Genomic DNA, 21,059 nt, shown 5'->3' on the forward strand with positions numbered 1-21,059 from the left:
CCCAAGCCTAGTCCCTATTTTCTTTCTCTTTGTTTTGGTTAGAATAAAATAAAGACCTAGCTAAGAGACAGGGATTTTGTAATGGAAATAATTCCATATGAAGAACATAAAGGCGGGGTCCAGCTGTGGAGCAACTGGGATGGGGAGACCCTCAGGAGAAGAGCAATGGCCATGGCAGGCCCTCATGGGGCACCTTGCCTTGAAGTCATGTCACCTACTCAGGGATTTCATCTGGTGTCCTTTGACTAAGTCATGCTGCAAGAAAGCCGACCTTTTATATACAGGAATCTTCCCATCCTCTATAAAATTAAAATGCTTTTAGCTATGAGACTGCCGGGCATAATTACATTACAAATGCCAAGTTCCTCTTCCCTTCCCACCAGCCACATTTCATACGCCATGGCCTCCAGCGCCCCGTGGCAGAGGGGTTCAGTTCTCAATGTTGGGAGGTTTAAGGACCTGGCCTCCCGTTACTGATGCCATGGGACAGATGGGACGTTTGGCGGTTTGGCTGAATGCAATGATCGTGACCGACTTCCTTGTGATATGTGGGTTAGAGACGGCACATCCTCCTGGGAGCAGCAGGCACCCTGGCACTCAGGTTCCCTGGCTTCCCAGTGTGGCAATATGGCTGGTGGGAACAGAGGCTGCATTTCCCAGCCAAGTATTTCACCACTCAGGACTTCTGCACAAAGGCCTTCATGACACGGTTGTTCTCTCTCAATTTTCTCTGGCCAAGAGCTCCCCTGTCACTAATTATGACACCAAGTAATTTATAGCTCCTGGCTTTGCACTAATGAGATCAGTTTCTAGGCTATGAGTTGAATTAAGTGCTGTCACTCACTGACATGAATTCTTATGATTTTTTTTAAACAAAAGTTTGGTAATCGCACCAGTGTCACCTTAAAACTGTGGCTGTCAAGTAGTGAATGTCATACATGGCTAAATGTCAGCAGAGGAGGTGCAGTCACTGCCACTAACCTGAGTGTGCAATTTATGCAGAACAAGCTGACCTGGATCACATTTTAAAATGTGTTATTCTGTTCAGTTCCACCTGCATCCTGAAGGCACAAACTGGTGCCTGTTTAACTGGTAAGTGACGAAGAAAAGGGGGCCTGGAAGCCTCTGTATTTAACTTTACCTGCATATACATTCTTGACATTCATGACAAAAGAAAAAAAATGCAGGCTTTATACCTCCCTCCCCTGAATGTTGTTATAATTCAGCAGGATTCATTCAACGCTTGTTCCTGAGCGCCCACAGGATTCAGTGGTTGTCTGAATTGCATGTTTATTCAATCATTAATGAGTATTTCTAATACAAAAGAATGAGTTGACTCTTTTAAAAAGCTACATGGTAGGGCTTTAAAAATTAAATGACAGTGTAGCATCTGTTACTATAACTGGATTTCCAGCAGTTGTATGGTACTTCAGAGCTAATTCTCTTGTTCTTTCCTTCTACCGGTGGCCTTCCTTGGTCATTTCATGGCTTGCTGACACTTTGAGTGAGAAGTCAAAGAAAGTCACAGGAATCAGGTCCTCATCTGTCCAGGAGGCTGCTCGTGAGGAAGCTCCCACAGAAGGCAGGTGAGAATGGAGCTGGAGGAGGCTCATGTTTTTGTGATCCCAGCGGACCTTTCTGGGGAGGCCACCCCCACGTCTGCCTCTCCCATTAATTAATAGCTGAGAATTAATTAATTACACATCATAGCTCCTTTCTGCCACTGTACCTGGCACTTAGTAAGTGCTTAGCACATACCAATTGAAACTGAGAAACATTTTACACAATTTTAGGTGACTTCCTGGCCCAGGGACCTCTTATGGCACAATCTTTTTCACTGTTTCGAGGCAGACACAATGCTTATTTCTGCTTTTCAAACATGAAGAATCTTCTCAGGACTTTCTCAGTTTAGTGGTTGAGTGGCTGCTTGAGTTGCATGTTTATTTCACTGTTATGGATTTCAAATCAATTGGGACACAGGGCAATTGGAACACAACATCTTTCTCTTCCTATGATGGATATGTAAGAGTGATTTTTAAAATTCTATTATAGCTGTATCCATAAAAGGAGAAACAGTTTTATTGTAGCTGTCAGCCAGAAAAATTAGGCATATTGCTAATGGGAAGAATGCACAATAACAGCCTTTTTGTTGATACACAGAGTGACAAAATTATATTCGTTTGCAGACCCAATAGACTGAGAAACATTTGCTTGTATAAACAGTTCAAGAAACTGCAGATTGAAGTAGAACTACTTAGTTGTCACTGTGTCAGTTTTAGCTTTGTGGTCCGTACACTGGAACACTCCTTACGTTTTCATTTTCTGTATGTGTGTGTGTGTGTGTGTGTGTGTGTGTGTGTGTGTGTGTTTCAATACCACACACCTTTAACATTACCTGCTGGAAATTTCTGATGATTTAGGCACCTCAGTTCCTAATGTACCTCAGTGTTTGATCACATGGTTAGATTATGGCTTCTAATGCAAATTTCCATGTGGTTATTAAACACAATTCTAATGTCCTGTCTTTACAAACAGTTAAAACTCACATGAACAATTCACACCATGAACCCCTAATTTTATATCTGATTATATTCACATTACATTCCCCCCACCTAGGGGATTAATGGTGACAAGAGAAGAATTCCATGATATCCTAAATTAAATTACAATGGGCAGAGAGAGAGACAAGAGTAATTATGCAGTTAATAGCTGCGTGCCAACTAACAACAGACTGCTCGAGTTCCAGAATGTGTGCTGGAGAGCTCTGAGTCACCTCCTGTACAAACAAAAGATGCCACTGCATCATGTATATGCATGAGCTTTCAGGACTGTTGCCCATATCCAGTCAAAAATAGTGACAATTTCTTCCTGATAGACTGTGCACCTACCCTAGAACTGACTCTGCTTCACCTTTTCCTGCCCTCTGTTTATACCAATGTTAATTCTTTCAAAACAACTTCTTTCCCCAAAACAAACAAAAGAATGGATCAACTCTTTGGTGCCACCAGGGTGGCACACATGTTGCCTCTTTCACTATCCCTGTTGCTGGTGGATTAGACTGCACTGCACACCCCAGGACCTGGCCCTGTTCTGACTAGCATTTGGCTCAATAAACCATTTTCTTGAAGAAAAGCTTTGGTAGCTTGTCCCCTTTATCATTATAAAATGTCCACCCTTTTCTCTTGTTAAAATTTTTATCTGATAATCTATATTTTGGATATAAGTATGGCCATATCCACTTTTTTGTGGGTGTCATTTGCTCGGAGTATCATTTTTCACCCTTTCACTTTGCGTCTTACTTGTTCTTGCAGCGGAGATGTGTCTCCTGAAAGCAGCACATGGTTGGGTTTTGCTTTTTGATCTAATCAGCTACTATGTGCCTTTTAAATGTAATCCCTATTATATCCCAATGTCATTTTTTAAAGAAATGGAACCAAAAATATTAATCCCAAATAGCCAAAGCAATCCTGGGAAAAAAGAACAAAGCCAGAGGTATCATACTCCTTGACTTCAAATTATATAACAAAGTGATGATAATCAAAACAGCATGGTGTTGGCAAAAAACCCAGACACACAGACCAAAGGAACAGAATTGAGAGACCAGAAATAAACCCACATACATGTGGGCAAGTAATTTTTGACAAAGAAGCCAAAAACTTACAATGGATTAAAGAAAGCCTCTTTAATAAGTGGTGCTTAGAAAATTGGAAAGTCACATACAAAAGAATTAAACTAGATTGTTCTCTGTCACCATCCACAAAACTTAATTCAAAATGGATCAAAGACCAAAATATAAGGCCTGGGACAATAAAATACATAGAAAAAAACATATGGACCTTGGTCTTAGAGAGGGTTTTACAAATTTGACCTCAAAGGCAAGAGAAGATAGAGCAAGCAAAAACAAATGAATTAGGCTACATCAAACTAAAAAGCTTCTGCACAGAAAAAGAAACATCATCAATAAAAGGGCAAACAACTGAATGGGAGAAGACATTTACAAACAACACCTCTGATAAGGGGCTAATATACATCCAAAATGTAGAAAGAACTCGTACAACTCCCAAACAATAAAAACCAAACAATCCAATTAAAAAATGGGCAGAAAAGCAGAATAGACAATTCTTCCAAGAAGACATGGCCAACAGGTACATGACAAGACGCTCAACTTCATTAGCTATTAAGGAAGTGCAAATCAAAACTACAATGACACGCCACCTCACACTGTTAGAGTGGCTATTATCAACAAGACAAATAATAACAAGTGTTGGAGACATTGTGGAAAAAAGGAACCCTCACTCACTGCTGGTGGGAATGTAAACTGGTTGGTGTAGCCACTATGAAAAACAGTATGGATGTTCCTCAAAAAATTAACAATAGAGCTATCATATGATTCAGCAATACCTCTTCTGGGTATCTTTCTGAAAATTTTGAAAACATTTATTTGTAAAGCTATATTTACTCCTGTGATCGTTGCAGCATTATTCACAGTGGCCAAGATATGAATACAACCAAAGTGTCCTTCGATAGATGATTGGATAAAGAAGATGTGGTACACATATACAACAGAATACTACTTAGCCATAAGAAAAGATGAATTATTGCCATTTGCAATAACATGGATGGATCTTGGGAATATTATGCTAAGCAAAATAAGTCAGACAGAAAAAGTCAATAACCATATGATTTCACTCATATGTGGGATATAAAACTGAAAACAACAAATGAATAAACAAAAACTCACAGACACAGACAACAGTATGGTGGTTACCAGAGGGGAGGAAGGGTTGGGGGGAGGTAGAATAGGGTAGAGTGGTCAAATATATGGTCACAAAAAGAGACTTGACTTTGGGTGGTGAACAAAGTCAAGTCTAGGGTAATGCAATATACACATGATCTATTATAGAAGTGTACACTTGAAACCTATATAATTTAGTTAACCAATGTCACTCCAATAAATTTAATAAAATTAAAAAAGAAAAAGCTTTGGGCCATGAAAATTTTTTGTGTAACAGTGACCCCCTCCCTCGCCACCTGGGTCAGGGGAGAAGATGAGGGGTGAGGCAGTGGTGAGGGCCAGGAGGAGGGTGTGCACGGGCCTGAGCACGGCTACAGCAGCCATAGGAAGAGGAGAAAAACACATGTCCTCCTGGGCCACCCTTAACCTTCCGTACACCCATGACCTTAGAACATGTTCAGTAAATAAAACTAACAAAGACAATGTGTCTTTGGCTTTCTAACCCCCAAATCTGTGCCCAAATTAGCTTATTGAAGCCCAGGTAATCCTTGAGAACCACAGCTTGTATTCCTATTTCTCAGAGACATCTACAGAGGTGATAAATAGACCTTCTACACTTGGGTGCCATTAGGGCTGGAGAAGTGGAGGGGAGGTAGATAGTAATGGAATAGTTATCACATCTGCACAGTGCTTTCGATTCTCCAAAAGAATGATCTTAGGAGTGATCCTCTAACTGGATCCTAGGAGGACTCCCTGAAGACAGATGTCATGACTATCACTTTTTTTATGATTAGGAAACTGAGACTTGGAGACATTTAGAGCCATTTCATTTTCTGATTTTGGGTGGGATTAGTGGTTTAGTGCCTGTCCCCTTGGCTGGACTGTAAACAATCTGGCCCGAGGGCAGGATCACTCATCACACACTGCTGCCCCTCAGGATTTAAAGTAGTGCCTCACACAGAGATGGACTGGGTGCTCAGTGAGCAGCTGACAATGAACACAGGCGTCAAGCCAAACTCTTGAAACCATATCTTCTGCCTTCCAGGTTTGTCCTTGACAAGCATTTTTTCTGAGAGCCTAAATAATTTTCAGTATCATTTTTATCATTTCTCATTTGTTATTTTCAGCTCTAGAGCATTCGAGGATGTTATTTTTATATATCTGCTTCTGTTGTTTCTCTTTTAAATTGATGCTGGGAATGGAAATTATACTTGGGTTTCAGTGCTAGGATTGGGTGTAGGGTGACAGGATATTTTTTCTTGTGTAAGAATTGTTTGTACTGTTATAAAGAATATAGCATTTTAGAGGAAAAGAGCTTCCAGGAGTGAATCACTATCATTCTTTGCCTGTTATAATTTACCAAAACAAAAATGCTTCTCTTTATGGTAGCATACAACCACCAACAGTCCTAAATATAGGTGCTTAGAAAAAAAGACTTGCAATGCCATTTGCCTTAGCTTCCTGATGTCCTGCATGTTACCACTGGTCTTTCAGCTGTTCAAACCTCCCACCAGGACCCAGGGGCCCATTCAAAGTTAAGCTGCCCTTTGAGTGGGCAACATTTACCTGACCAAGCCACAGAAGAGTGGCCACATGTAAGTTAGAGGCATATAACCCTCTACCTGTGGAATTTCTATTTCGCATTGTCCCTCACCATATCAACAAAGAGTCCGCACTTACATATCATCGAAGACAAGTTTCTGCCTCTTGCAGTCCCGGTGGCCATTGGAGCCTGGAGACCACGGCTCTGTCTGTGGCCGAGACTTGTGTAGAACATTTTCCGAATTGTGGTGAGCTGCTTTCTAAACAACAAACAACATACCAGTTTTTGAGAAACTGGCCACTTGGCCGAAAGAGCAACCTATTACACAGAATATCCTGTGTTCTGTACTCTATATTAGAATCAGTGGTGCTTTTTGTTTAAATAAAGAAAAAGAAATATGTGCATTGTAGGCCTCAAGATGAGGGCTTTCCTATACAGGGGTGGGCAAAAGTAGGTTTACTGTTGTTTGTATGGGAAGTAATACACTAATTTATAAATAATAATATAAGAATAATACAAGAAAAAACTCTTGTGTTTTGTGTACTCACAACTGTAAACATACTTTTGCTCCACCCTGTGTGTTGTCCAATATCATTCTCATAACAGTATCAAAAGGGAAGGCTTAGTATGGCCCCTCTCACAGATCCAGACACTGAGGTTTGGTGAGGGTAAGTAAGTTGTCCAAGCTCAAACAGCTACTATGGGTGAAGGCCCAGGGTTTAGCACTCAGGCCCCTACTTTTCTCAGTTGGCTAGACCAGTGCTTCTCTAAGTTGATTGTGCAGAGAATCGTTCAGGGGCTTGTTACCACAGATGGTGGGGCACCACCTCCAGAGTCTCTGATTCAACCACCCATGGGTACAACCACTCTGGGGTACAGCCTGAGAACATGCATTTCCAACAAGTTTCAGGTGATGCTGGTCCAGGGACTGAGTGCACAGAACCACTGAGCTGTAATCTATAATCCCTCAAGCAAGAGAAGTTGTTCAGGTGAAAAACTGAGTAGCTCTCATTCTCTGTCTGTTAAAATTAGGAAAAGCCAGAGGGAAATAATAGAAATTATTTAAAATATGTTTTAAAAAGGAACACTATTGATCTGTGGAAAAATTTAAAAAAATTCTAACTCTTGGGGATACAAATATTTACAGAGCATCCAGTGCATGTAACACATGGATCAGAAAACAACTGTCTTTGGCTATGAAGTTCAAATCAATTCCTCTGAAGTAATTAAAACAGAGTGTATACAAATGCTTCTTTAAACATGGGCTGATTTTATGCGTAGATCAAGCTTCTTTCTTAAAAGAGCCTCTTGTGCTATGTGCATTTCCTTCTTGGCAGGCACAGAGGTTAATTATGGATGTGTGACCCCAGTCTAAGTGGCTCTCCTCAGCTAGATGGGAGGTATCAGGCAGGCGTGGACTGAACCTATGAGATCATCATTGCGTCCCTGTTGCTTGGCACAGTGTCTGGCACACAGTAAGTACTTGCTCAATAACCATCCAGTGAAAGAATGACTAAATAATGTCTTTTTTTGTTTTTACAATTTTCTGCACACCATACAATTTTTTTTGTTTGTGATACAAGGATCTAGAGGCAAGGGGAAGTTTTGTTTTTAAATCTGAATTGGTAGCTTTTATTTCAGGTTTTTCTAACATTGTTTTCTCAGATTCTTGCAGCTTAGAGTTACAGGTAATTGTTTCCAAATAATGGTGCATAAGGGTGTTAATTTCCTGATGATGCAATAAGATTTAGGCTCTTGCTAGACCTTCTACTACCTTTGTCTTATTAAGTCATGGGATAAAGCATTAAGAACTGCCTCTCTCCATCTCATTCGGCAGTCACATTCTCATGTCTCATCTCTCCCAGACTCACAGAGCCCTGCTGGTTTAACAGGCACAGTGACCTGAGAAAATGCAGTGGGGAGATTTGGAATGAAATAATGTTCCTAGAGGATGGTTGATCCAGGGCCACAAGCTGGCAGACAGAGGGGGGCAGTAAAGAGGAACTAACCTGTAGTGTGAATTGCACACCTATCCACACGTGTCAGATTCTTTAGATAATATCATCTCATTTAAATCTTATGACACCACTTTGCAAATGAAACAGGCTCAGAGAGATGAGGTACGTGACCCAAAGTCATGTGGAGGCTAAGACATGAGGGTAGACAAACTGTGGACCCCAACTTCCTGCCCTTCCCCAGGGAAGTGTAGGGTGCTGGAATCACCCCTGAGCAGGTCACTGCAAAAGGAGTGGTGGCAGGTGTCCCACACTGTGTCTGCTACATTGGTCACTCGGTGTTGAAGTGGAAATCCCAACATTTTGGCCTGGGGTTTCCATTCCAAGTTTAGCTCAGTCCTGGGTCAAGGACTCTTCTTGACTGGAAAGGTGGGTTGGTCCCAAACTCCCAATTTGTCCTGTAATAGTATTACTTTGGGGCAATTTCATTTCAGAATGGGAAATTCCCAGAGCAGCTTTAGGATTCCTTTCTGGGACCTCAAGCATATTTTCAGACTGTGCTGGGCTAGAGACAGGTAGAGTATAGGGCTGTGCTCTGCTTCATTTCATTTTAATCAGGGCAGGAAGAGCATCAACGTACCGTGAGGTCTCCGGCATGAGACTGCAGCTGGTTATCAGCCTTAAGCTTTTTGTTGGAGGTGGTGGATGCGAACAGACCACTGCCATTGGACCTGCTGGAAGACGTCAAGTCCTCACTGGAGTATTTGTGTTTAGAGGCATCGGAGAGGGGTGAGATGGGTGACCGGAGCAATTTTTCATTTTTATTTATGGGTATTGCCAAGCTGAAAAGGAAAATCACAGTAATGGAATGTCACAGAGCCAGCACAGGGGGAGGTAAACGTTTTATATATGACCCTAACCTCCTGTTTAACACCTGCTGGGAGGAAGACATTTACAGGGAATTATTATACCAGCAAACAATTTTATGGCATTAGGACCATAACAAACAATAAGCAAATTTCACTCATTGTTTCTTTATGTGTCCTACAGGATGAAGAGTAATTCTGGAGTTAAATAACTGAGAATAATAAGACCTTCATTTTCCAAGTTTTTTCATCCAAGAATCTCAAAATACACAATTTTTTTTCCTGTTTTCCTAGTAAGTGTACGCAGCAAGTAATGAGAAAGTCACTCAAGTGATATATGTGTTCCTTAGTTCTTTTTTTGGTAAATTCTCACCTGAGGATATAGTTATTGATTTTAGAGAGAAAGGAAGGGAGAGAGAAACATCAGTTTCTTGGCTCCCATACACGCATACATGACCTGATCAGGGTCTGAACCCACAACCCAGGTATGTGCCCTGACGGAGAATCAAACCTTTAACTTTTTGGTGTAAGGGATCATGCTCCAATCAACTGAGCCACCAAGCCAGGGCAGTGTTCCCTACTTCTAAAAGGACTTTTGATAACACTTGAACTTACATTAATTATTACATGGAGAATAACAGAATCTCAGAATAATCTACAAAGCAAGGAGCAACTTTCCATTGTTAGGTTTTTGAGCTAATGAGGCATTGATCAGAGTAAACACAGAACACAAAGCTCATCAGAAGTTACACTTTCTGATTCTTAGCTCCTTATTTCCTTTAAAACTGTTTTCTGTAACTCCCCTGACCCCCAAAATTAATCATCAGAGAATGGAGTGATTTATATTTGAGTTTTTGCTATGTATATTATATTGATAGGACTTTCTCCATTACTTAACTTTGAGAAAACACTGGGAGGAGGCACATTAGCCTGAAAGAAACTGAATCATTCTTAATTTGGGAAGCTTGTAGAAGTTACCAGATAGAGTCAGTTAAAAAAAAAGTAAATCCATTTAACAAAGATTTAGCCACTATTCCTGTAGTTATGATTTCTTAATTGCATGTGCTGGCTATCACTGCAAATAAGCCATTAAAGTCACTTCAAAAAGCAATTTCCTTAGTTGCTGGTGACAGTGTAGAAATTACAAACACAGGCCTCGAATGATACAGCCAAGGTCCTAGAGATTATGCAAACAGACATATATAGGGATAGAATTTGTGTTGATAGATTTCTTTTTTAAAAATATTTCATTGATTATGCTATTACAGTTGTCCCATTTTCTTCAGTCCTTTATTCCCCTCTGCCCTGTACTGCCCCTCCCACCAGCATTCCCCAACCCTCTTAGTTCATGTTCACGGGTCATACGTTTAAGTTCTTTGATTTCTCTATTTCCCATACTATCCTTAACCTCCCCCTGTCTATTGTGTACCTACCATTTATGCTTATTATTCCCTGTATCTTTACCCCCAGTCTCTGCCTTCCCTCCCCACTGATAACCCTTTTTGTGATCTCTGTTTCTGTGAATCTATTCCTGTTCTAGTTGTTTGCTCAGTTCATTTTTGTTTTTGTTTCCTTAGGTTCGGTTGTTGATAGTTGAGTTTGTTGTCATTTTACTGTTCGTATTTTTAATCTTCTTTTTCTTAAATAAGTCCCTTTAACTTTTCATACAATAAGGGCTTGATGATGATGAACTCCTTTAATTTGACCTTATCTGGGAAGCACTTTATCTGCTCTTCCATTTTAAATGATAGCTTTGCTGGATAGAGCAATCTTGGATGTAGGTCTTTGCCTTTCATGACTTTGAATATTTCCTTCCAGCCCTTTCTTGCCTGTAAGGTCTCTTCAGAAAAACCAGCTGATGATCTTATGGGAACTCCATTGTAACTGTCTCCTTTTCTCTTGCTGCTTTTAAGATTCTCTCCTTATCCTTCTTTCATCTTGGGTAATGTAATTATGATGTGCCTTGGTGTGCGCGTCCTTGGGTCCAACTTCTTTGGGACTCTCTGAGCTTCCTGGAAGTCTATTTCCTTTGCCAGATTAAGGAAGTTCTCCTTTATTATGTTTTCATACAAGTTTTCTATTTCTTGCTTTTCCTTTTCTCCTTCTGGCACCCCTATGATTTGGATGTTGGAACATTTAAAGTTGTCCCGAAGGGTCCTAAGCCTCTCCTCGTTTTTTTGAATTCTTGTTTCTTCATTCTGTTCTGGTTGAATGTTTCTTTCTTTCTTCTGGTCCAAACCATTGATTTGAGTCCTGGTTTCCTTCCAGTCACTATTGGTTCCCTGTATATTTTCCTTTATTTTACTTTTTATAGCTTTCACTTTTTCCTCTATTTTGTGACCATAGTCAACCATTTCTGTGAGCATCCTGATTACCAGTGTTTTGAACTCTGCATCTGATAGGTTGGCTATCTCTTTCTCTTAGTTGTATTTTTCTGGAGCTTTGATCTGTTCTTTCATTTGGGCCTGATTTTTTTTTTTTTGTCTTGGTGAGCCTATTTATGTAGTAAGAGGCAGAGCCTTAAGTATTTGCCAAGGTGGGGCAACCCATGTGGCTGGGTTGTGGCATTGTATGTGGGGGAGGGGTCTGAGAGGGAACAATATGGCTTGCTAAGCTCTCTATCAGCTTGCAGTCACTCCCTCTGCTACCCACAATCAAGTTGGGCCCTTCTGGTGCTGATTCCTGGATGGGTTGGTTTGTGTGGGTTCCAGGACCCTGTGGGTCTCTCCAACAAACTCTCCTGTGAGGCTGGGAGTTTCTCCTGCTGGCTCAACCCCCACAGGTTTTTTCAGTCAGAGGTTTTAAGGCTTCACTTCCCCATGCTGGAACCCTGGATTGTGTGGTATGTCTTGCCCCTCAGTTGTTCCTCCCAGTTTATCTACATGCAAATGTGGGACCACCTGCTCCACCAGCTACCACCTGGTCTGCCCCAGTCCTCCAGTCACCGCCTTGCCTTGAGTCCTCTCTATCCCAGCTATCATTTTCCACCCCTCCTACTGGTCTGGGTGAATGTTTCTTCTTTAACTCCTTGGTTGTAGGCCTTTCATATAGTTCATTTTTCTGGCAGTTCTGGTTATTTTTTGTTTTTAAAATTGTTGTCCTTTTTTTGGTTGTGTGATGAGGCAAAGTATATCTGCCTTTGCCTCCATCTTGACCAGAAGTCTGTGGTGATAGATTTCTGGTTCAAAAAGCAACGGATAGCTAACAATTTAGAAGTGAGAAGATGCATTCTGGAAAACTGCCTTAGGCCAATCAAAGTGACTCAACTAGTGATGATGAAGACACTGATGCTGAAGATGATTATGAAGAGTCTGAATACTACTATTTCTTGACATGTGAATGAAAAAGTCCTATTTCTAAGTCTCTATTATTTTATATATATGTGATTTTAAATGTTCATGGAAAACTAAATTATTACATTAAATGTTGTTGTGGACATATGATTATTTTTTTTTCATTATAATTTTATATAGTCAAGCTGACCAAAGAAACTTCCTTTGGATCTCCTTTTTGGCATGGGTGATCACTTTATATATGGGGTTTCCTCATCACACCACACAGGTATAACTTGAAAGCAATCATCATAAACCTGGAAGTACACAGACAACCTTTCCTAGAAAGTACTCAAAGCCCTTTTGTAAGCACTGTTTCATTATTTAACATGAAACTGCTAAAGTGAGCAGGCTCTGCCAGGCAAAGGCTCTCCTGCAAGAGCTTCTGTATCCTGGGCTCCATGAACATGGACAGAAAAAGCCACATCCTCATTTTCATTAATCTCTCATTGAACTTGAGCATCTTGGAACTGTTTATAATCATCACTGCTTAGAAATCACAGTGATTACTAGATCTGCTAGAAAGATGGCTTAAAGCTAATGCAAAAAGAAGCATATATATAATTATATCACACATTTGAAAGACTATTTGAAACCATATTTCCCCCACTCACATTTTTCCAATATTTTGGAATACTGTCCACTTGGCACAGAATTTGTGGACAAGGTCAGCTTGCATGTATGGCTCTCCCTGCTGCCTGGACCTTCAGGATCTCTGGCCTTCCTTCCCAAGGTGACCACCACTGCAGTGCGCCTGGCTCCTGTGCCCTTGTCTCCAGTTTCCTCTCTGAGTTTCAGTGCTGCTCTATGTCTTTTCCTAAACTTTCAGTTTACATTTTTATGTGTTGTGGTGAAGCATTAATCTCTCCTTAAAAATTCTATGTACACAGTCAGGGGGATGAGTGTCTTAGCAGAGGAAAAGTGGTTTCTGAGCTGTGGTATTTCTAAATGGAAAGAGCTTCTATGACTGATGAGAAGCTAGTAGCTTATGATAAATATCTGGGACCTTGCCTTGTTAGAAAGACATTTGTCACAGAGGGGATTCAGTGCAATGTGGGTCCATCTGGAATTCCTTCAGAGGAGTCACCTGGAGGCCATTTAACCTTGCAGACACAGATCCTATCTAACACCACAATTTTAGTCTTTATCTAAGAGCTCCAGGTGTCTCATGTGAAGATTCTGCTCAAAGTTTATATTTCTCCATCTGTGCAATAAGCTTAGTGTTCGGGGGGCTCAGAAGCTATTACAATAATGGATTAAAAATTCAGTTATTAAGTTCTCAGAGGGCAAGTGTGTCTCTGGGAGTGCAGAACTGTGTGGAACTAGTAACTCGTCTTTTGTTACAAAGGACTACTCACTCACCCACACCTGGAGTTGTGATACGAGGCACACACCCAGGCATGACTATCAGCCTCAGGTGAAACCAAGCAAAGCAAGTCTGGAGACCCAGACCAGAGCAGTCATGGAAAATCTGGCTCTTCTCCCCGATATGACATATGACTTTCAGACCCAGAGATCCCTCTAGCTCACCTCTGCCTTTGAAGAAGCACACATACCTGTTGATGTTCATGGTGCAATGATTAGCAGACAAAGTATTATTGGCAGAGGCAGTCAGTCGTGAAGAGCTCTCTTTCTCTCCCTGGGCCTTCTTAATCTCCCTGTAGTCATCTTCGTCACACTGCATGGAAATAAGCAAAAACCAATCAACTTTGGATTTTAAGGGATCGTAATGAGCTCCTATCACCAACTTCCACCAAGCAAGGCCTCTGGGAGAGCAGCCTACTCAGCCCCTCTGGAAAGCACCTGGAGCAGCAATAGGAATGCAACCTCCCTGGCCCTGGTCTAGGCTCCCAGCAGCTCCTCAGCAAATAAGAATGAAATCTGCCAGTTTCACTACTGACAGTACAGTGAGGAAATGCACAGCATTGTGATCAAAATTCAGGGCAAAACGTTACCATCAACAGACCTGATGTGGCCCTCCAAAAACGCCCTGTCCTGAATCCACACTGCAGCTTCAACATCTCTCATCTTGGTGTTCCTGATATCCAAATCAACAACCTATTCTGGCTTAATGCCATGAGGGCAGTGGCAAGCTTGAAACTTTCTTTTGAAATTCATGGTTTTACGACTTTCAAGCAAGGGTTGTTATCTCTTGGTGTCTTAATTCTAGTTAACAATGACTATTTCATGACATCTCAGAATCCTTAAAGTACCTTTATATAAAATAGCACTTTGATTAAATTTTCTCCATGAGTATGTTTAACTTTAGATGTGTTTTAAGGTGCAATACAAGTGTACTCTACAAAGTTCCATTTTTCATGAGATAGCAGAAACACAGTAATGGCGTATTTGGGGCTCTTGACAAGAGTTTTCTGGAAGACAAGCAGCATCAGTACCAAAGATAGAAAGACTCTGATCTTCTCTCTCTAGCTGGGATTGTCATATGGCCTCTCCCATAAGGCTCCCAAAGGCTCACAATGAAATAGCATCCCCTAAGGGGCCTGAACCAAAGCTCTGAATCCCAGGCCTTGGCTCCAGGGCTCCAGCAGGGTGAGACTTTGCACCTTTGGCAGCCAGATCTATAGGCCCCATTTCCTGCACCCCACACTGGGGGCCTTAAACCTCAGATACTGAGTAAAGAATGCTAAGAAAAATGTTCCTTCATTTTCTGTGTTTAATAAGGATTCATTAGATTTTGTTAGCTGGGTGTCAGGCTTGACATATGTGAAGTCTCATAAGTTAAAATTTAAAAAGGCCATAAATACTAAAATTATTTAAATACAGAACATTATGGAATTTATATATATGTCTTTCTGCACATCTAAGTATGCATATATAACTATTCATATTTCCAATCTATGTTTTTCAATTTCTCTGTGTTTCTTATATATCTATGTACCTCTCTTCTTTCTCTCTTCTCTTTCTCTCTTTCTTTCCATTAGCCCATCCATGTATCCATCAATTCCCAAGTGATTAACTGACTGATTCATTCATCAATCAATTAACCACCTAGGGGTGAATGGTCAAATCAATCCAAAAGTAATGAGAAAGGCAGGATATCTAGTGGGAAACAGGAAGAAAGAGGGGTAGGGAAGAAATAAGCTAACCCATATTACTGGATTATATTGTTTGAACTTGACAATGCCCTTGCCAAGGTGTCATCATTTTACAAAGAAAGTGAAATAAAGAGAAGGTCAGATCACCCAGGAGACCAGGGAGGACGATATAATTTGCTGCTTCAACACAAAATGAAAATATTTGGCCCCTTGTTCAAAAAGCAGGAAAAGATCCTTGTCTTGGAGATAATTTTTTTTTGTATTTGACACCAAAAGCAAAGGTAACTAAAGCGAAAATAAATAGGACTATATCAAACTGAAGAGCTTCTGCACACTAAGGAAACTATCAACAAAATGGAAAAAATATTTGCAAGTCATATAGCTGATAAAGGAGCTAATAACCAAAATATATAAAGGACTCACAGAACTCAATAGCAAAAAACCCCAAACAATCTGGTTAAAAATGGGCAGAGGAACGGAACAGACATTTCTCCAGGGAAAGACATACAGATGGCCAACAGGTACATGAAAAGGTGTTCAACATCTCTAACTGTCAGAGAAATGAAAATCAAAACCACAGTGAACTATTACCGCACACCTGTCATGATGGCTATTATCAAAAAGACAGGAAATAATAAGTGTTGGTGAGAATGTGAAGAAAAGGGAACCTTCCTATACTGTTCATGGCAATGTAAATTGGTAGAGCCACTATGAAAAACAATACAAAGGTTCCTAAAAAATTAGAAACAAGTACCATATAATCTTGCAATTCCACTTCTGGGTGTTCAGGTGAAGAAAATGAGAACACTAACTTGAAAAGATAATATGTATCCCATGTCCAGTGCAGCATTATTTCCAACGGCCAAGATATGGAAACAACCTACATACCTATCAATGGATGAATGGATCAAGAAAATTATCTGTATAGCACACACACACATATACAAACAATGGAGTATTATTCAGCCATAAAAAATAAAACCTTGCCATTTGCAACAACATAGATGGACCATGAAGGCATTATGTTAAGTGAAATAAGTCTGACAGGAAAACATAAATACTGTATGATCTCACTTACATGTGGAATCTAAAACCAAAACAAAATAAAAAACAAAACCCCAAGCTTATCAATATAGAGAACAGATTGGCAGTTGTCTAGGAGTTTGTGGGGTTTGGGGGAAGAGTGGGAAAAATGGGTGAAGGAGATCAAACCATACAAACTTCCAGTTACATAAGTCCTAGGAGGTAACACACAGCATGGGGACTACAGTTGACAATACTGTGTTACATATTTGGAAGTAGATGGGAGAGTAGATCTTGAAAATTCTCACCAGGAGAAATAAAATTTGTAATTATGTATGATGATGCATGTTAACTGGATATATTGTGGTGATCACTTTGTAATATATACAAATAGAGAATCACTGTATACCAGAAAGTAATATAATGTTACTGTTAATTATACTACAATTTTTTAAAAAAAGCAGGAAGAATAACATGTAAAATGCTAAAGCAGAAGACATTTCCTCTCTGTCAAAGCCTCTTTCTTGATCTTCCATGGTGGTATTTACTTGGTGTTTTATATTATGCTCATTGTGGGGTTGGCATACTTGGGGGAGTGAGTATAGACTCTCAAGTGCCCAAGAATCCTGTCCTGCTCCTGGGTGCATGTGTGACACACCACAGGGGGTTTCCACTGCCTGCCATTTGTGGGACCCACCTGTCAAGGGGCAGGGAGGTCCAGTTGGGCATTTCCCCTTTCCAGAGACCAAACCCCAACCCAAGGCAAACACGCAACCCTTAGGGGATTGCAGACTTCTCTCCTGGACTACTTAGTAACTGGACTGTGGTTGGGCGGGATGCCTATCCTGACCTGACCCTCACTGTGCCTGCCCCTTGGCCCCTGGAGCCCCAGGGCAGCAGCCCCATCCCCAGAAGGGCCAGGAGTGCAAAGGGGCAAAGGGCAGGCAGAATCTGTCCTAGGGAAATAGGTGGGGCTACAGGTGAGACAAAGCTCCATGTGGTCCCACACATGCTTTATTGTCCCATCATGCTTCGCTCAAAAAACACAAATTTGAAGATAAAATGAAGAATTTGAAGACGGCAACCACAAGCATTAATCTCTAAGCCCAAGCCCTTCTGACCCTGTGGGAAAGTAATACACAAACCTAAAGCTGGCTCCTTATTGGGAGACCCTGAGCCAGACAGGCTGGACTCATTCCTGGTTCTGCCCCTTATCACCTAGTGAACCTGGGGCAAGTCACTTTAGGCTCTTGAGCCTCAGTTTCCTCATCTGTACAATGGGCATGACAGTAATATTTTCCTCATAAAGTTATAAGAACTACACGGTTTAATATGTACAAAGTGCTTAGACCAGTATCCCTCATGAGGACATACGTATGTGTTAACTGTTGTTAATGATTTTGTCCTGATTTGGGAACCATCCATGATTCTTGCAACATTTGGTCACCCATTGTGTTTTCCACTGTGGTCCAAGTTACTCTTGAAGATATGTAATAGTTACTCTTAAAGATACGTAACAGGACAAGAATCCTCAAAATTGGCTTTAATTTATGACTAAGTTATTCTCATGCTCAAAAATCTTTGAAAACTGCTGAGCATGTGGGCTGCTTCCCCTGTGTTTCTAGCTCTCCCTGTACTTGGATTGCCTTTCTCACTCCTGTGCTTAACTTGTTTACTCTTTTCCCCTCTTCTGGTGCCACTTCATCCTTGACCCTCTGATTCCAGTCACGTGCAACATAATGATGTTTTAGTCAATCATGGACTGCACATACAATGTGCACATATAATCCCCTAAGATTATAATGGAGCCGAAACATTCCCATCACTTAGTGATGTCCTAACATCATAGCGCAATGCATTACGTGTTTGAGGTGATGCTGGTGCAAATAAGCCTGCTGCACTACCAGTCATATAAAACAGCATTTATGTACAATGCATACTTCATAGTGATAATGAACAACTATGTTACTGGTTTACTATATATATTTTTATTGCTATTTTACAGTATACTCTTTCTACTTATTAAAAAAGTTTTCTGTAAACCTCTATGCCATTTGATGGTGGCAGCAGCCTCATACATCTCATGTTTACCAGTCTCTTGATCACATCATGTTCTCTTGTGCCTGACTTAATGTCGTTTGGTAGGGTAACGGGCTGCACAGGCCTGTAGCCCAGTGGCAATACGCCATCCCACATGGCCTAGCTGTGTAGTAGGGTAGACCATCTAGGTTTGTATAACTGCACTCCAGGAGGTTTGAACAAGAACAGAATCACCAACAATGCATTTCCCAGCATGAATCCCAGTCATTAAGGGGCACAAGACTACACTCAAATGTCCTTCCTCTGCAGGGCCCTGTTCCCAGCCCCTCTCCACCACCAAACTTCTTGATCAACAAGACTGGGAGCAACAGATGGCAACTCTGAGGCCTCAGGCTGGTGATCCCCTTACAGGGCCCGTTCTCCCACTGCCTGGCATCCCTTCCAGCTAAGAATGGAACTCATCATGTGTTTAGCTTTTCTACAGGCCCAGCTTCCAGCTCGCTTTGACACACATTGACTGGGTAAAGATTTCCTGCATACCTACTTCATCATGCAGTGGCACAGGGCTTAATCATTTAGAGTTATGGGAATGATAATACTGGTACTTCCCTACTGGGTGGTTTTAGGGGTTCAACTGAGTTAACGTATGTCAACTGTTTACAACAGTACCTGGCATGTGTAAGTACTCTATGAATGTCTGCTGGGTAAAGACACACAGAACTGCTGCCTTACATGCCAGACCAGCAGCCTACTTGTGCTCTGTCACCTCACCCTCAAGTTAAGGGACAGCCCTCCTTCCCTGCCCATCCCTCAGCCCCAAGCCTACCTTGCGTTTCCTCTTGGATTTAGGCAAGGCCTTTTCTGAGGGTGTGTCGGAGGGGTGGCTTGGAGGTGCACTCTCAGCGTCCTTAGCCGCAGGAGTGCTTAAGACCCCAGGCTCCTGGGGCATGTGTTCTGGGATCCTGGACAGGAGGGTCAGGTCAATTTTGACCCAGAGAGACCTGACCTCATCACTATCCTTCAGGGGAGAGAGGAGTTCATTGCGGCCAAAGGGGACCAGCGTGTAGAACTGCTCCTCCAGCTCCTTGGCGATGTCACTGGTGGTCCTGGCGTTGATGGAGCCTACAGGTGCGCGGGGGCCACCGCCGCTGCTGATGCTGTTGGCGGCCTCCTTGAGCCTTTGGTCACTCCCAGAGGCAGCGACAGCAGCAGAAGCAGAAGCAGCAGCAGCAGCAGAGGCAGTAGCCACGGCCTGTGCTTTGGCCAGAGGGTACTCGTCCTGCTCCGACTCCAGGTCGGAGTCTGAGGAGGAGGACGAAGATGACGACTCTGTCTCGATGAATTCCTTGGACTTGGGGACGATCCTGCTCAAGCCCCTCGTGCGGCGCTTCTCGCAGGTGACTGAGGCCCGCAGCTCCTTGCGGTGGCTTGTCCTGCTGTTGCCACAAGGCCTGGCTTTGGTGGGCTCTGGAGCAATGGCTGCGCTTGCCCCCAGTGCCTCTGTTGGCTCCTCCTGCCGTGGGCAGTTAGCACTATCACCGGCTGAGGTCCTCTCCGTGCGCCTGGGGGGCTTCTTGCCGGCAGACCTCCGCGTGGGCGTGGGCACACTCTCAGGGGACACACCAGGGACTGTGGGTGGTGGGGCGGCTGCAGTCACGGCCACGGCCACAGCCGCAGGCGGGGACTTCTGCTTCACCCCCTTAGTCCCTGGGGCCTTGTTGGCTGTCCTTGGCCTCTGCTCCTCCCTGCAGGTGCTCTTGATGTCCTTCTCTCTCAGGCCGGTTTGGCAACTGTCGGGGAGTTTCCCGCAGTCCTGCACTTGGTCTTTCCCCGGGGCGTAGTACTGACTGCTCTCCAGGCTGTGGCTCTCATTTTGGATCAGAATGGGGGGCTTGTGGGGATTAACTTTGTTCAGCCATTTATCCAGCTGCCACTTGTTAGAGGACGCGGGCTCAGCCTAAAAGCAGAAAACAGGCAACAAACAAAACATTATTACAGACTCAAAAGGGGCCTGGCTGTTTTTACCTTCACTTATTCCTCTAGTTGTATGAGCAGAAAGCCAATGGGAAGCACAAGGAACATGGGCCCAGGAGTGAGTGTGGCAGCTCTCTGGGACACAGGATGCAGGATGGTGTCCCTCTCCTGTCCCAGGTCACTTACAAGTCAGCACAATACTTTGAAATCAATTAGGAAAAATTCAGAGAGCACTGTACTTCATTAGAGCCCATTTTCAGCACCTTTGAGTGTTACACAATGTATATATTTTATAATTATATGTACATACATAAATGAGATTCCAAAAGTTAACTGGGTAATAGTATGGGGGCCCTGTTAAAGCACTCATTTTTTTTGGTAAGACTTAAACTTTGGGGGGAAATTCAAAGAGGGGGCTAAATGGAGCCTAGAGTCCCAAAGAATTAGCATGTAGTCCTTGTGGTGAAGGCGAGTAGGGCATAGTTATTTCCTCGCAGAAGCAGTAACTTTGAGAAGATGGCTTGTTTAGTGATAT

General features: G+C 42.2%; 1 protein-coding gene across 4 annotated transcripts in view; it reads right to left on the bottom strand.

Annotated features, from left to right (window-relative positions):
- AFF3 (AF4/FMR2 family member 3) overlaps nucleotides 1-21,059 on the bottom strand; it is a 544,115-nt gene that overhangs the window by 29,589 nt on the left and 493,467 nt on the right. For all 4 annotated transcript variants that reach the window (XM_045827774.1, XM_045827773.1, XM_045827776.1 and 1 more), the window contains 4 exons: nucleotides 19,377-20,507; nucleotides 13,988-14,109; nucleotides 8,874-9,075; nucleotides 6,416-6,537 (listed from right to left, as the gene is read on the bottom strand). In XM_045827774.1, the coding sequence (XP_045683730.1) occupies nucleotides 6,416-6,537; nucleotides 8,874-9,075; nucleotides 13,988-14,109; nucleotides 19,377-20,507 (1,577 nt within the window). The remainder of the gene's footprint in view (nucleotides 1-6,415; nucleotides 6,538-8,873; nucleotides 9,076-13,987; nucleotides 14,110-19,376; nucleotides 20,508-21,059) is intronic.

The sequence above is a fragment of the Phyllostomus hastatus genome, unplaced genomic scaffold (genome assembly GCF_019186645.2).
Source record: "Phyllostomus hastatus isolate PE091 unplaced genomic scaffold, TTU_PhHast_1.1 phas_scaffold_78, whole genome shotgun sequence".
Classification (NCBI taxonomy): Eukaryota; Metazoa; Chordata; class Mammalia; order Chiroptera; family Phyllostomidae; genus Phyllostomus; species Phyllostomus hastatus.